The sequence below is a fragment of the Vigna angularis genome, chromosome 5 (assembly GCF_016808095.1).
Source record: "Vigna angularis cultivar LongXiaoDou No.4 chromosome 5, ASM1680809v1, whole genome shotgun sequence".
Lineage (NCBI taxonomy): Eukaryota > Viridiplantae > Streptophyta > Magnoliopsida > Fabales > Fabaceae > Vigna > Vigna angularis.
Genome location: NC_068974.1, coordinates 35011915 through 35028821, shown reverse-complemented (window position 1 = coordinate 35028821; position 16907 = coordinate 35011915). Strand labels below are relative to the sequence as shown.

The 16907-nt window shown below is 34.5% G+C and overlaps 2 protein-coding genes across 9 annotated transcripts; both read left to right on the top strand.

Moving 5' to 3' along the window:
- The first annotated feature begins 2952 nt into the window (after positions 1-2952).
- On the top strand, positions 2953-4579 carry LOC128196462 (uncharacterized). Its single transcript, XM_052877380.1, has 6 exons — positions 2953-3175; positions 3262-3521; positions 3604-3954; positions 4056-4104; positions 4185-4280; positions 4369-4579. The coding sequence occupies exons 3-6, from the start codon at positions 3866-3868 to the stop codon at positions 4456-4458; spliced, it is 324 nt and encodes a 107-aa protein (XP_052733340.1). The 5' UTR covers positions 2953-3175; positions 3262-3521; positions 3604-3865; the 3' UTR covers positions 4459-4579.
- Positions 4580-12870: 8291 nt separating this feature from the next.
- Positions 12871-16907, top strand: LOC108340728 (ethylene-responsive transcription factor RAP2-7). Of its 8 annotated transcripts, none has more exons than XM_017578270.2 (10): positions 12871-13862; positions 14043-14068; positions 14151-14181; positions 14305-14392; positions 14477-14622; positions 14856-14900; positions 15011-15117; positions 15225-15349; positions 15735-15848; positions 16417-16907. In XM_017578270.2, the coding sequence occupies exons 1-10, from the start codon at positions 13366-13368 to the stop codon at positions 16687-16689; spliced, it is 1452 nt and encodes a 483-aa protein (XP_017433759.1). In that variant the 5' UTR covers positions 12871-13365; the 3' UTR covers positions 16690-16907. The 8 variants fall into 8 exon arrangements, with proteins under 8 accessions (XP_017433759.1, XP_017433761.1, XP_017433765.1 ...); XM_017578272.2 differs by having other exon boundaries at positions 15014-15117; positions 16417-16820; XM_017578274.2 differs by having other exon boundaries at positions 12872-13862; positions 15014-15117; positions 16420-16820.

The following is a 16907-nucleotide window of genomic DNA, read 5'->3' as shown; positions in this document are numbered from 1 at the left end:
TGACATGGGAATCCGATCTGAGTTACATCCACAGATAATAGGAAGACGCACCTATCTGCCCCCAGCCTGTCACACACTTTCCAAAAAAGAAAAACAAAGTTTTTGTAACTGTTTAAGAAGTGTGAAGGTTCCACAAGGTTATTCTTCAAATATTAGTAACCTTGTGTCTATGCAAGACTTAAAGCTAGTTGGTTTAAAGTCTCACGATTGTCATGTATTGATGCAACAATTGTTACCGGTTCTTATTCGAGGCATATTACCTCCTTCTGTTAGGGGTATTCTGACACGTCTGAGTTTTTTCTTTAATGCCATTTGCAAGAAAGTTGTTGACCCTCGAGGTTTAGATGAATTGGAAAATGAGGGAATAAGACTACTATGTCAATTGGAGATGTATTTTCCACCTTCCTTTTTTGACATCATGGTACATTTGATTGTTCATCTAGTCAGAGAAATTCGAATATGTGGGCCGGTCTTCTTAAGGTGGATGTACCCAGTTGAAAGATACATGAAGATCTTAAAGGGATATGTCAAGAATCAGTATAGACCAGAAGCTTCAATCATAGAGCGATACGTTGCAGAAGAAGCCATTGAATTTTGTTCAAGTTATATGCCATCTTGTGAACCCGTCGGTCTTCCCAAGAGCAAAAACGAAGGAAAATGTGAAGGAAAGGGTGTTCGAGGTGTGACAATTCAAAGTGTTAGCAGAAAAGAAATTGACCAAGCTCATTTGTACGTCTTAAACAACACTGTTGATGTGATTCCTTACATTTCTGACCACGTTAATGAAGTAAAGGCAGCAAACCCAAAAATGAGTGAAAAATGGCATCTTAATGAACATGTGAAAACCTTCTTGGGATGGTTTAAGAAAAAGGTGTATGGGACTCCACATGTTTCTGAAACTTTATTGAGGTTATCTCGTGGACCGAACACAGAGGTCATTACATATGGTGGGTACTATATAAACAATATTTCTTTTCAGACAAAGGTAGAAGATGACAAAAGCAGAGTTCAAAATAGTGGCGTCACACTACAAGCTGAGTCTGTGCACTTTGCTAGTTCTAAAGACAAAAATCCAATCACAGCATCCATCAGTTATTTTGGAATAATACAAGAAATATGGGAAGTTGATTACGTTACTTTTAGAGTACCAGTTTTCAAGTGTAAATGGGTTGATATAAATTCTGGTGTCATGATGGATGACCTTGGTTTCACATTGGTAGACTTGAACAAGATGAATTACACTGATGAACCATTTATCATGGCTAGTCAAGCAAGACAAATATTCTACATAAGTGATCCATCGAATAACAAATGGTCAGTGGTTTTAGAAGGTAGAAACATGCATGGACATGATGATGACGATTCTCTTGATATACTTGAGACAACATCTGTTGCATGTAGACCCACTGAAGACCCAGTTGATGACGTTGCCGATGTAATGCAAGCAATTCGTAGTGATCACAACGAAGGCATTTGGGAAAAAACAATTAATTAATAGGTTAATATTTTCACTTTTATTGACTTTATATGTATGTTCATCATAATTGAATTATTACTAACGTTGTCTAATTGGTTCAGGTATGTCGGCCTCAGACTCAGGATCGGGAAAGAGCAGACGTGGACGAGGCGTCACCCGAGTGGCAGATGTGACATCCGGACGCGTGGATGGTCAGAGGAGGCATGTTGACATTGACCCCAGATCAGGTCATCCATCAGGGCCAAATGCTGATAGGTTTAGGAGTTATCTGGGCAAGTTAGCAAAAAGTCATGTCTCTATCCTTCATGCATGTTGGGATGACGTCCCAGAGGTCGACAAGAACCTCTTATGGCAAGATGTTCTGGTATGTTTAGACTTCATGCAATTTGTGATATACTTATCTGTTAACTTTTCTCTTGGTAACAAGTTTTTTGTTTTAAACAGCAACATTTTGATATTCCAAACACATTGCAAATCAGAAAGAAAGTGTTATCGCATATAGCGATAAGATTTAAGGATTTCAAGACAAGGCTGACACGACTATATGTCTTTGGAGATAGACAACATGAAAATCCATCTCAGCATTATACCTTCACAGAGGAGGATTGGATGCAGTTTCGTGCATCTAGAGAGACTGAAGAATGGAAGGTACGTTTCTTAAGATCATCTTTCATTGAGTTTTTATGATTTTAGACTTACTTATATACATGGTTTCACAGCATAAAAGGTTAGCCGCCCAAGAAAGACAAAGGCTAAACGACACACCCCACTTGTTATCACGAGGTGGATATGCAAAACTGGAGAAGAAACTGAGAAAGTCTAGAGCCGATGCCTTGGGACTTGAGTCGCCTGACCTAGCACCTGCACCTGCTAGGTACGAGCTGTGGAAGGCTGCTCGGACTAAATCTGATGGGAACATGACATCTTCCTTAGCTGCCTTGATCTCACAGAGAATTGTAAGTTCAAATTATAAGCAGTTATTTGATTGTGTATCTATCACAGCATGTCTTCTAAGTAACTTGGTTTTTTTATGTGCAGGATGAGTTGGTTGAGCAGCAGACTCAGGGGACATTTGTTGGCCAAGGTAGGGACGACATTCTGACAACGGCCATTGGAAGGCCCGAGCACCCAGGACGTGTACGTGGAGTTCCAGGGGCGATTGGTCTTCGTGACTATTTTGGCCCTACACAGAAAACCCCCCAATCAATGAGTCAGGAGACACTGAGGCAGATGGATCTTCAGTAGGAGGAAAGACTCAACCAAAGCATGAGATCAATGGAGCAACGATTCATGGAGCAGCTACAAGAACAAAAACAAATACAAAGAGCGCTTGAAGAAAAGCTGCATTCCATGACGCAAGGCCACATGGGGGCCGATGAAACTCCCACAGCACCTCGTGTCAGCACTAGAGGATCATGCTCTGCTGTAGAACCCAATGAGTATAGCGGTCAATATGAGCTGTTAGTTGATGGGGATCCCCCACGCATTGTGGCTGTCGGACGAGTGCTTGAGGGAGGGGAGACCATTCATGGTGTTGCCATATTACCCCAGCACGTGCGTGTGACCATTGACGAGGTTCGGGATCCCCAGGCTCAGGTGCCTGTACCCACTCCAGAAATTAACTTTGTGGGGGAGGCCATAGGAACATTTATTGCCTGGCCTAGAGCATTGATCATGTCCCACATCGCGACTCCACAGGTATAATGTCTTTTTCCTTAGTATTTCTATGTTAATTGTCTTCACATAATTGTTTATAAAGCTTTGACGTAAATTCTTATCTTCAGTTCACACGTCCTCAGAAGCAGCCAATTCATGATACAGTCATACATGAAGATGATGACATGGCTGAAGCAGAGGATGATCCTATATCAAAGTTAGTGACAAAATTACCCAGATTGAAGAAAGCATCATTACAACTATACTGGGATTTGAGGGTATTTGGTCTTCCCCCACATGTGCCAGTTTATATCACATTTTCTGATGCATTGGAGGTGATTGAGGGAGACAGGATGTTGAATATTTCCATCATTCAGTTGTGGTGCATGTAAGTTAGTCAATTTGGTCTTTGATATTACTTTTATTTACATTCTTATATAGTTTCTAACGACTTAACTTTGTTGTTTTAGGTACATGGACACAATCGTTGTAGACCAAGGTCGGTCTTCCATGTACGGATTTGTTGAACCTCAGACCATTCAACCGTCTGGTAACACACTTCAAAACAGACAACATTATTTGCAAACATGGATGGATGAGTCCAAAAGAGACATATACCTTGTGCCATACATTGACGGGTACGTGTTTTTATATGTGGTCAGTTTATTATTATAGTTTCCTTAATTAGTTGAATAACTATTTGTCCTTCGTGATAGGTCTCACTGGCAGCTGATGGTTATCATTCCCAAACAATGTAAAATTATATGGTTTTGTTCGTTGCACAGGAAGATGAAAAATGACTTGAGAACCATGCTTCAAGGGTAAGTGTTTCTCCAAAAAATGACTTCAATTTGATGTTAACCTTCAACTTTTATGATAAAATAGTCATATTAATTATACTTTGTGTTTTCAATCTGTACAGAGTTATTGGTAAATCTCGTGGTCAATTGGTTCAAATTTTGTATCCAAAGGTTGTAAGTCATTTATAGTTTCTAATTCATTTATGTTATTGAATGATCTAAATTTTTAACTATTTAGTTTGTTATTTTAGTGTAACCAGCAGGTAGATTCATGGGAATGTGGCTTCTATGTGATGTGTTGGATTAAGACCATCATTCGAGCTGTCATTACAGATGACTGGAATGAGGTAATGATGTATACCTTCAATACATTACAAATTAAAATCATCTTCAACTATATATGAAACAATAATGAATCTTTCTTGAATTTTGCAGCGCTTCAAGACTACATCGCCTATTGCAGAGGACACAATTAACCAGATAAGGCAGGAGTGGACCGCTTATCTTTTACAAAGATGGAGTTAGGAATAGTTATATTTCTTCTTGATTGAACATTGTTTGGTTTTAGTTTTATTTTTATGTTAATAGTTTGGTAGTGGATTGAACATTAAGTAGAATTTTGTTTATATAAAACGCATATTTATGTTATTGGAGAATTGTTCTGGGACATTTTTCTGTTTTTCAGGTGTGGTTCTATTGAGAAAACAAACAAATTTTTAAAAAAAAAAACGCCCACTAGACGTCTGTTAGTGTACAGTCGGACGTCTATAGACGTCCGTCTGTGCACATACGGACGTCCCACCCCAGCGCTACACCAAAATAACTCAGCGAGGATGACGTCCGTCTTCAGACAACAGCGGACGTTTATGTGGACGTCCGTCCTGATGCAGCGGACGTTTATATAAACGTCCGTCCTCAGGCCACGGACGTTTCTATAAACGTCCGTCCTGATGCAGCGGACGTTTATATAAACGTCCATCCTCAGGCAGAGCGGACGTTCATATAGACGTCCGTCCTCAGGAAGAGCGGACGTTCGTGTAAACGTCCGTCGTGGCAGGACGGACGTCTGAGGGACGTCTACCGCATAAACGTCCGGCGTACGCCGGACGTCAAAAGGCCAAAATATCGGACGTAAAAAGCCTTTTCTGCACTAGTGTTAATAAAATTATTGCATCAAACTCTCTATAACATATGTAAGAAATCACTTTAACATAAACAGTTAAGGTTGATTTTTACATGTTTTCGATAGATCAAGTGTTTGTCATTATTGAAACATGTTTAATATAATTCTTGTAAAAAATGTTAAGTGTAACAAGTTATATTCTTTATTGAGATATGGTCGTCAAATCCTACTATTTAAAGTTTCTTTTTTAATTAGTTAACCCTTATATATTTATATAATTGATGTTATCATATTTAATAGGTTTAATTAAGCTTTAAATTTCTCATAAATTGGGTATTTTTAATTGAGTCCATTTTTTTATTGAATATTTAAATTTTTTATATTAGTCTCTACCGTTCTACCATTTAATTTGATAACATTTATCTTATTAGAAATTTTATAATTAATATAAAATAATATTGTCATTAATGTGAAATGACAACTATATTTTTTATTAATTTTCATTTAAAAAATGTTGAATAACATATATATTATTAATCTTAAACTCCACATTTCTTTAATACGTGGAGAAAAAAAGAAACAAAAAATGACATGACAAGATATCACTCACATAACTCACTTAACAAAATAAATTAAATAATAAAGATTCAATTAAAAAATTAAATATTCAAATAGACATAAATAATTATAAACAATTTAATAGAAATTCAATTGAAAATACAAAAGCTTAAAATTTAATTAAGTCAAGTTTAACAATAGTATAATTTTTTTTTTAAATTATCAAAATGGACAAATTATAAATTTGGTAAGTTGTGGTTGAAAAATATGTTTTCGTCTAAAAGAAGTCCTGCTACACAAGATAATTTTAACTATTTCTTTTTTAATTAAAATTGGGCTCAGTAAGTATGTGTTTAACAAACAATACTTCAAACACAACTTTTATATTATGAAAAATAAAATATTAAAATAATGTCTATAAAACATGACTTCTCCGATTTTATAGTTTTTTTTTACATTTTGCTCATTCTAATATTTGTTTTTCAAAGAAATTACACTGCCGTAATACATTTCACTTTCTTAACTGACAAATGCTGTACTAATGAATTAGATTTCCCAATTGGGAGTTATGGATTTATTCTTTAATATACCAATATATATTTAAAAGACTAACATCTTAATAAATATTCATTTCATCATATAATTTTAGAGATATTTTTTTCATAAAAAATTAAATCATGTATCAGTCCTACTAAATTATGTTGAAAACAATTAATGTAGAACATGATTATTCATTTTTAAAAAATATTTACCGTAAAAACTATTAATTAATAATGGGTATTTATCTCTAAAGTTAACGCGTATACTCAATTTTTTGTAATCTACTTAAAGTACAACATAAATACAACACGTATAAATCACAAAATAAGTACATCCTAATTTTATTTTATAAACATGTGTTTAATATATATTTGTAGTTGGTAGAAAAAGTTGTACGTGAATTACTCAGAATTCAATGTCGGCGTAATTTTTAAAATAAATATTACAAAAATCGGCAATTTTTATATATAGCTACTTATAATTAATTTAAAAACATAAAAAAATTACTTATATCTATATAATAATATTTTCTTTAAAAGATGTCTTTTTCAAGAGAATGACTTTTAAAAATAATATTAATTTCCTATTATAGAAATATAAAACGTTTTTCACTATATAAAATAAATAAAAAATAGCCAAAAAAGTGTTGATGTGATTTAAGTATACCCAACCGCAAGATCTTGCATCGTCTTTATTGTGGGACCACCAAAGTGTGAAAGCTGATTGTGAATGTGAATTCCAGAATACGAGCCTTTAAACAACACAAACATGTGAGACTCGGATTTTTCGCAAAAGGGTGGTTACGGTGAAAAAATACAACTACAAAATTTATTTTAACTAATAGAAAATCGTGATTGTGAAGTCAATTTCTTTATAAAATAATTAATTCTACTTAATATTATGAAGTCAATAAATAAAAAATTTACTTAATACATAAAATATTTATTGCTAATAAAAAATATAATCTTAATACAGTAATTTTAATTTTAGTTAACATCGTTAGTAACTAATATAATTGAACCCGTGTTTCCTCTATAGTAATTAATGTTAATATATGTAACATCCCAAAATATAGTAATTACCATAATCAGAATTAATTACATTAAGCAAATAAACAGTGCAGACTTACAAATTAAACCGAATGAGCGTTAAATGTCGAACGGCCAAAACATACAGAAAATAACGAACGCCATAAAGTACAGGAGTTCAGAGACGAACGGTCTTACAAGGCTATGACCGAACGTTCAAAAATAAGATTAATGAAACTATCTACAGAAACCAGCGAGCGCTCTAAGGCTCGGCTTTAACTTCGACATCCACCAGATTCGCGTCCTCCAAATTTTCTTCTTCTAGCATTTCGTCAAGGGACGCACCTCCATCTGCTCACACCCACACGGATGATCATTGCAAGGACAGGACGAACGTACAAAGACGATACGACAACGCAAAGAAGAGAACACAGGGTAAGCTTATAATATTTAATTCATACGCTTAACATATACATTCAACATTTCAGCTCACACATATAACATACAATTTAACACAAGGCAACATAGAAATATATATATATATATAAATATAAGACTGACCGTCCGGACTGTATGAACCGTGTAGCTACAGGCGTCCTTGCACCCGAGTGGTGTAGTAGCCGGGATATACCTAATCATCTGCCACTCGAGGTTAGTCCGTTCTTACGTCGCCCATGTTAACTTATGGACTAAGGACCTCCTGCCATTCCCACACATGAAATACTCTCCTCTATATGAAGATGAGTATCACGGAATATCAGGATGGACCAAGCCAGCATTAGCAATAGCCACAGTCATACTTTACCAATTTAATATCCAACAACATGAGACGTTCCACCCTGGAACGCTCGTCCAAATTCCATAATCATATAATCATGTAATATAGTGTTCACACGTCTTAGTATTTCTTATTCATAACATTTTCATTCTATGTTCCACATTCTTAAAAAGACGAACGTTCAACTTTATGAAGGAAGAAGACGAACGTGAAAAATCAGAATTTATAAGGACTCCAATAACAATCAGGAAAACTCCAAAGGGATAAGACTATTTTCTCAATAATTTAGATACTAAGAGGTCAGGTTGACTCAACTCGGAGGAATATACATTAAGAGGAATACTTAATTAAATTGGGAACTTTTTGGTTAAAATGGGACGACTGCCAGTCAATGACCGAACGCGCCAATATACAATCACTAGCCATTTAGGACGAACGCTATTTACGTTCGTTAAGAAATCAAGTACAAGGACGAGCGTTCGTTTAAGACCGAACGCTACATTAAAGCGAACGCTAGGTAGATGACCGAGCATAAATTATGACGAACGCATTGGTATAAGACCGAACGCTATTTAGGACGAACGCTTGGTATAAAACTGAACGCTATGTAGGACGAACGCTTGGTATCAAACCGAACGCTATTTAGGACGAACGTTCAGTATAAGACCGAACGCTACTTAATGCAATATTATTAAATTTAAGGCGTACGACAACTCTATGTGGAGCCGAACGCTCAAACATAGTAATTCAAATAAGACGCTCGTTCTCAAACCGAACCCTTCCCAAATGAAAGAATTCAACTCTAAGTCTTTTTCAGGGAAACCGAACGGTGTAAGACCATTCGATGACGATCGTAATTTATCATAGGGAATTTATCAGATCCAGATTTTCAACTAAGTTAACTCACTATTTCTCATGTGATTCTTACTTCGTAATTTTCATATCCAGGATTAATTCTCATACTATACAGATTTCATCAAATTAATAAATTCAACCATACTATAGTCATACATCTTTCATACGAATCCGATTCAACATGTATTTCAACCAACAGAAAATATATTCATACAGCACAACAGGGTTCGTTCATGCAGATCCAGAACAGCACATATACATATATTTCATACAAACAACCCATATCATGCCTTCATGCAATCATACAAGTATAAATTAAATATATAAGCTTCCCTTACCTGGATAGCAGTGTACGTCCTAATGCAAAAGTTGGGTTTGTCTCTTACGGCATTCTACCCTCGGTTTCACTAACACTTTCCCTTGATCTAAACATCAAAATCAGAGATGACTCAAATATAGTCCATGCATGAACCGAGAACATGGTCTCGCATGAAATCCTAATGGACGAGCTACTAGAGAAGGGGACTTACCAGCTTAGACTCTAATTCTGTTCGGTTCAGTTGGTAGCTTACAGCTGGGTGAACGTTTCTACGGTGCTGCAAGTTGATCGGAGAAGAGGTGTGAGATTTTCAGTAGAGAGAAGTTGGGAGTTCTAGAGAGAAGTTGGAAAAGATGAAGAGTTAAGTTTTGAGTTTGGGTGGGGAAAAATGCATGCAGAGGAGAGTGGAGTGTTTTTCTGAAAAAACCCAGTTCTGCTCCACAGTCGAGAACGAACGTCCACTCCTCGTCCGCCACGTGCATCCCACTAACGCGTTCCAGACTCCACTAGTCGTGACACCTGGTTCGTTAATGAACTGTCTCGCTCTCCGAATGACACGCAATCTGCACAGCGCTCGGCACTCCAGGCTCCATGCAGCGTGACACCTGGCGTCCGCTGTTGAAATACTTCTTCCTGCAGCTGCCACGTACGTTGTTGAGATGTCTCGTTCTCCAGCTGCCACGCGTACTCCAACATACGTTATTTTCCAGGGTCTCACAATATATAATTTATATTAATATTTAAGAACCTTTAAAAATTTTAAAATTTCCAAAACAATAAGTAATGGATAGAAGGTTTTACTTTTAGATTAATTGCATATTAATGTTACATTTCTCTTTTAAAAAATATACATGGAAATTTATAAAAACTAAATTTAGTAGAGTTCAAATAAAATTAATCAATGACTCATAATTCAAACTTCTAAAAAATTTTACAATTTACATCAAATTGTTATAAATATGATTTTATTTCGTTCTTTTACATGAAATTGATAAAATTGTTTTTAGATGAGATAATTTTGAATTAATTTGGTTTAGATCGACCAATTGCAATATTTTATAATTCATTCAGTTAAACTATATAATTTTTTATCTTTATCACTTTCAACAATTCATATCTCAATCACACCACACATACTTAACCACACAAACAACAATAATCATATTGCAAATATAAAAACATTTTTACAGCTATTTCAAAATTCATCAACACACAACTCATAACAAAGTTCAAAACATTTTGAATACTTATAAAAATCAATATTGTGATAAAGTCACATTTATATATAGATAATCTACTTTAAAGTACAATCAAAATTATATCTATTTTTTTTCTATTTTTAGAACTTGCTTAATTAAACTTAAAATCTCAACTTCTATATTCTTACTAGAAAGCTAAACATGTAAATATAATATGTTGATTAACAATTTAAATATACTATCACACTCTTAAACAAATGAAGATTCATCTTCATCCTAAAATCAATACAAGGAAAGGCAGACCTCTAGGCGTGTAACATTTCTCTTCAAACCAACTTAAAAAAAATGAAAGATAAACTTACTAAAAAAATTATTTATGATAGGATAAATTTGTTCTATTTTACAATAGGATTTCTAAGGTAGACTTGGATAGAAGAAAAGATGAACACCAAATCTATAAATTTACACAAAAGACATGGAAAATTTGTTTTAAAGAGATAGTGATCTTTAGGAATAAAAGTTTGAATAGCTAAATTTTTATTCATAATTTAACTTAAATTATAAAATATTCACACACCATCTCATTTAAACCATTTATATTCTTTAGCAAATTAATTTGCTCTTTCCATTTTTCTAAGAAGAAAAAAATTTATTCTCAAAAATTCACTTACTATCAAAGAAATAAACATAGATTATTCTTATGCTTTCTTCTAACTCTTAAAAAGAATCACCTGACTTAATATACAACATTACTATTATCATATTAGTTAAAAATGTCAACAAAGTTTTGATTTATGAGCCAACTCGATTTACCATGAATTTAGTTGAATTGAAAATTTTTTGTTTTTCAAATATGAGTTAAACTGAACCCAACTCATGAGTTAAATTGACTTGTAACCCACAAAGAACAAAACTTTGTTAATCTTTGTTTTCATTTTTTAAAGTCTTTTATAATAATTATTTATTATTTATAAAAATATTTGAAGAATCAATAAACACTTTTAATATAAAAATAAATAGTGTTAATCCACTTTTATTATATTGCACTAAATACATAAAATAAATTGTAAAAATATTAGTAAGTAAGTCAACCTACTAATATATCAACTTGTAATTAATTAAGTTGGATTACAAAATTTTTATCCATTAAAAAGTCACTCGAATTATACTGACCTTTTCTAACTTAACTTATGATAAATCAACACAACACGTGTGATTTATATTCAGTTACTTTAATACCTAATATTAGTTGTAGTATCTCTTAATTTGATAATCTTCATAGTAAAAAAAAAATCAAATCTTTCTTACATTCACATCATCCAACTTTATCAAATCATCCAACTTTATCATATAATTATGATTGAGAATATATGAAGATTTACTAATTGAAGATGTAAAACAATTTTATAAGTATTTTTTTGGACTGATCATTTTAAAAATCTAATATCAATCTAATAAATTTAGAAGCAACTTCCTAATTTATTTTAATTAAAAAATCAAACATATTATATTTTTGCACTAGTAGAAATTATCTTTTGATAATCAAAATTATGTACAAAACTATATATATATATATATATATATTATGTATCAAATTTAAATAAACTCAGGTGTGGATATATTATTTATTTGTGGACATTTGTTCAATATTAAATAGTATATTATCTAATAAAATGAAAATTCATTCATTTTTTATTTGTATACTTTTTTAAAATTTTAATTTAAACTTGTTAAATTGATTAATTTTAAATGAGAACACAACTTGGACAGCTAGTGTCGATTTATGCCATCATTATCTTTTTTTTCAAATGTTGTTTTGTAATTGATACTATTTATTACAATATCTAATGTGAATTTTATCTCGTCAAATTGTAATAAAGCATTATATTAATCAATTTTTAAAAAAATATATGATTAAAGATATAATAGTTAATATTTTGGGTATTTATATATATATATATATATATATATATATATAAATTATGATATTAACTATGATTATTAAAAACTATACCATTCGAATTTAATATATCTAAATGTCTTAAAAATTCACAAATTTTCTATCGTATCTAAGCTAAATAATCATTTTGATATTGTAAATTATTTATATCTTATGTACTTGAAATTCCAATTTATATAAAGAAAATGATGCAATCAATACATTGTTTAAATTTATTCTAAAAAGCCAAGTATTCGGTTTTAAAAACATGGCTCCCATTAAAAATGAATGAAGCAAAAGTTAATCATTTAAATTACTAAAAATAACTGAGCAAAAGACATAAATACCTTCATAATCATGTCATTCACCGTATTAATTGTGCAGTATTTTTTTTTTCCTCATAATTCTCAAATCTAAATTAAAGAAAAAAGAAATTCAACAAAGATAGTTGCCTTCAACGAGACGGTGACCCTCCCAGAAAGAGAAAGAGCAAGGAAAAATATCTATTCCTATTGTAATATCGGTGACCGGCAACCGAACCAACGGGTCGTCATCATGAGAGAGAAAATGTTTATATATTCCTTCCCTCTTAAAATTAGTCTCAGTACAAAGAAAGTGTTTCTTCGCACTTCTCTCTCTTCCATGGAATCCAATAGTCGGCGACGCTTTCACTTTCTCCGGCGACAATGAACTCATCGCCGGCGAAGTGGGTTCGCGTTGCTCTCTTCTCACTCGTTCCTTCAGTTCCTTCCTCTCACTCCTCCTTTTCCGGTCGTCGGAAAATTTATCCGCCGTCCTCACAAAGATTGAACGAATCGGAAAACTAGAAGCGATTCCGTTTTCTTCTTGACTTTTCTTTTTACCTCTCTCTCTCATTCTCGATCGCTAGCTCGCTTACATTCTGTTGTTTTCGATCGGATCCATTTCTTTGCCGGAAACACCATCGCCGGCGATATGGAAACGTAGTTCAATAAGCCTCTGCTGACGTTAGAAAACCTTAGGAATTATAAAAGAGAAAAGCGAAATTTAATAGTTAGTTTGGTTGTTTAGTTAGTTAACGTTTGGAACGGTGTAACTAAATATAAACGCGACGATGTTAGATCTTAATCTCAATGCTGAGTGGACCGATTCGGCTCGTGACGGCGACTCGCCGGTTCCGTTAGAGGAGTTTCCTGAAGGTTCGCGGAACCAAATGGCGGAATCAGGGACTTCGAATTCCTCTGTGGTGAATGCGGACGGGTCCAGTAACGGCTGCTGCGACGAGGACTCGTGCTCCACGCGCGCTGATGACGTGTACACCTTCAATTTCGATATCCTTAAAGTGGAAGGCGCGAGCGACGTCGTAACGAAGGAGTTGTTTCCGGTGAGTGGAGGAGTGGCAACGTCGTCGTTTTCGGCGAGAAAAAGTTTCGTGGATCTCGCGTTCGATCGTGAGGGAGGAAACAGTGACATAAAGATGCTTCAGCCGCAGCCTCAGACTCAGACTCAGCAACCGGCGAAGAAGAGTAGGAGAGGACCAAGGTCTCGAAGCTCACAGTACAGAGGGGTTACCTTTTATAGAAGAACGGGAAGATGGGAATCGCATATCTGGTTAGTGAATTTTTGTAGTGATATGAATTTAGCTCGCTTCGGTTTCGTTTTAGTTGCGTCTTCTTCCCTTTTGACGGGGAAGGGAATATAAGTTTGTGTGAAGTTTGGTTTTGGTGATTCATGGTTGAATTGCATCTGACCTTATGTTCTTTGGTCTATTTTTGTAATTATTTGGTGTAGGGATTGCGGGAAACAAGTCTATTTGGGTATGGATTTTGAATTTATGAATTTCGGTGTTTAGGGTACATTTTAAGCATTATTTGACGGAATTGGTATTTGAACTTGTAGGAGGATTTGACACGGCTCATGCTGCTGCTAGGTAGAGATTTGTGCTTATTTTGGTTCTCTTTCTCATAAATTTGGTTTCAAGAAACGGTCCACTGTTTTTTTATTTATGAGGATTTTCCTGTGCTCGTCAACTGACTTGGGGTTTTCAATTTAGAGCCTATGATCGAGCTGCTATTAAGTTCAGGGGAGTTGATGCTGACATCAATTTCAATCTGAGTGATTATGAGGATGATCTTAGACAGGTTAGAAAACTCAGAAGACTTGATGAACATGAAACTAGATGGTGCTCATGATTGATTTTTAACCATTTTCTTAATTACGGACAGTTGAAGAATTTGTCCAAGGAGGAATTCGTACATATACTGCGCCGCCAAAGTACTGGTTTCTCAAGAGGAAGTTCTAAATACCGAGGAGTTACTCTCCACAAGTGTGGCCGGTGGGAAGCTCGAATGGGACAATTCCTTGGCAAAAAGTGAGGACCTACTTTTATATATTAACTTAAGTAGTGATGTACTGTGACTATTCTAGATGTTTGAATTCGAGTGCCTATTTGTCGGCAAAATGAGTTGGTTTCGGCTTAGGTCTTAATGCATCTTTAAGCATTTTTCCATGTTTGGAGAAACATGTCTAAGATGTAAGATGCATGTTTTCAACGAAACGATTGGAAGGTATTTTAGTTATAGAGATTGCAATGCTTTCATGCAGGTATATATATCTTGGATTATTCGACAGCGAAGTAGAAGCTGCAAGGTCCTAATGTTACATGAATTACTTTCTTCCTGTACTGAATTTATTACACTGAATTATCGAAACTGATTTGGTTCAATCCAACACGTATCTCCCTTTTTATTTTCTTAAAGTAGGGCTTATGACAAGGCAGCTATCAAATGCAACGGAAGGGAAGCAGTGACCAACTTTGAGCCAAGTACATACGAAGGAGAGATGAAATCTGCAGCCACTAATGAAGGTAACACTGTTATGGCAAATATGTTCTATTTTTTTAAATTCCCAATTGAATTTCTTAATCAAGAAATGTTCCTTTTCTGAAATGCGGTTATAATTTTGTTAACACAGTTAACAATCATAATCTTGATCTCAATTTGGGCATAGCAACCCCAGGAACTGGGTCCAAAGAAAATTGGCAGCGACTTCAGTTCCCCTCTGTCCATTACAACACGCATGGTGGAATAAGTTCAATGGTATAATTGAACTTACGTATTTATTTATTTTAGGTTTGTTCTAAATTATTTGGAGTGAAGGTGAATAACCTTGTTGTTCTCAAGTTCGGGCTAGCTTCAATACCTGTTCAGTTGAATTTATGGCATTTGAATCAACATATGTGGGAAAAGAGTAAAAGAAACGAACCTATTTTGATAAAAACTCGGCATATCATGAGACCCATTGACAATATGTTTGTCTCGATAAAGACCGTTTCTAGCCTTTATAGGTTCACATGTAGCTAATTACATCCTGTTTTCCTTTGAATTCATTCATCTTCGTAGAACTGTAGGTCTTTGGTATTTTTAATTAACTCTAGACTTGCAATTTAGTGATCATAATTGGCATGGTCCCCTTTATTTGCAGATGGAAACAAATGTTGATTCAGGAGTTGGTAATCCATCTTTGAAAAGACTGGTTGTGAATGAAGACTGTCCTTCTGTATGGAATGGAATGTGTCCTAGTTTCTTTCCCAATGAGGTAATCCGCATAGTGTTCATTTCTTGTTTCTTTATTAGGTACATCATTTAAAACATTTACAATTGTTTTCTTCCTAGGACCTCCATTTTCATTAGAATACTGAAGAATGCTTCACTTTTAAATATGTAATTCATGGCAAAAATTGGTTGTTTATGATCAGGATTTACTGATTAATATATACAACCTTTTGGTGTATTTTTTGTTATTGGAGCGGTATTCTGTTTATATATATGTGTGTGTTCCATGTTTACTTATTCTGTTAACAAAAATGAATTGGTCCAAAACATGTCTCAAAAGCATTACTTGGAACATTCAACCTTTGACACAGTTTTATTTTCTTTTTTCGTTTCGGTAATGCATGGTTAATGTATTCATAAAGTAAGATTACAATGGAGGATGGCTTGAGTTTGAAAACATAGATCATCACAACATGGTGTGATTTTCGCAGGATGTTCTGTTAGGTTCATTTTATTCTCGTACATTGAACTTGGAGAGTCAACAATTATAATTGTGGCATGCAGTTTTGTATGTGACTATTTAAGACTGTAAAAGATTGTTAATAATTTAGCAGGAAAAAACAGAGAGAATGAACACGGAGCATTCGAAAGGACTGCCCAATTGGGCGTGGCAAACGCATGCCCAGGTCAATGCTACCCCAGTACCAACGTTCTCTGCTGCAGCAGCATCATCAGGATTCTCAATTTCAGCTACCTTTCCTCCCACTGCCACCTTTCCAACAAGATCTACGAACTCCAATCCCCAGAGTCTCTGTTTTACTTCATCCAGCATGCATTCGTCTGAATATTATTACCAGGTTAAGCCCCGGCAGGCACCACTGTAGCCGATCTTGTACTACTCGTTAAAGGCAAACCACAAAAAGTTTTTGCGCTCAAAATTCTTTGTGTAATTCAGTAACTGATTGGTGTATACTGAGATTTGATTTGACCCCTAATTGCTACCTCTTTGCTTAAACTATAATGCCCCCCGTTATGATAAATCATCTCTCACGCAAATGCTATTTTTAGTGCACTACCATAACGATGTAGCTGTTTTTCTCAA

Coding starts and splice junctions, on each gene's coding strand:
- LOC128196462 (XM_052877380.1), top strand. CDS start 3,866: ATGGTTATCATTCCCAAACAATGTAAAATTATATGGTTTTGTTCGTTG. Junction 3,955..4,055: donor TTGAGAACCATGCTTCAAGG/GTAAGTGTTTCT, acceptor CAATCTGTACAG/AGTTATTGGTAAATCTCGTG. Junction 4,281..4,368: donor TTACAGATGACTGGAATGAG/GTAATGATGTAT, acceptor TGAATTTTGCAG/CGCTTCAAGACTACATCGCC.
- LOC108340728 (XM_017578270.2), top strand. CDS start 13,366: ATGTTAGATCTTAATCTCAATGCTGAGTGGACCGATTCGGCTCGTGAC. Junction 13,863..14,042: donor AGATGGGAATCGCATATCTG/GTTAGTGAATTT, acceptor TATTTGGTGTAG/GGATTGCGGGAAACAAGTCT. Junction 14,623..14,855: donor GGACAATTCCTTGGCAAAAA/GTGAGGACCTAC, acceptor GCTTTCATGCAG/GTATATATATCTTGGATTAT.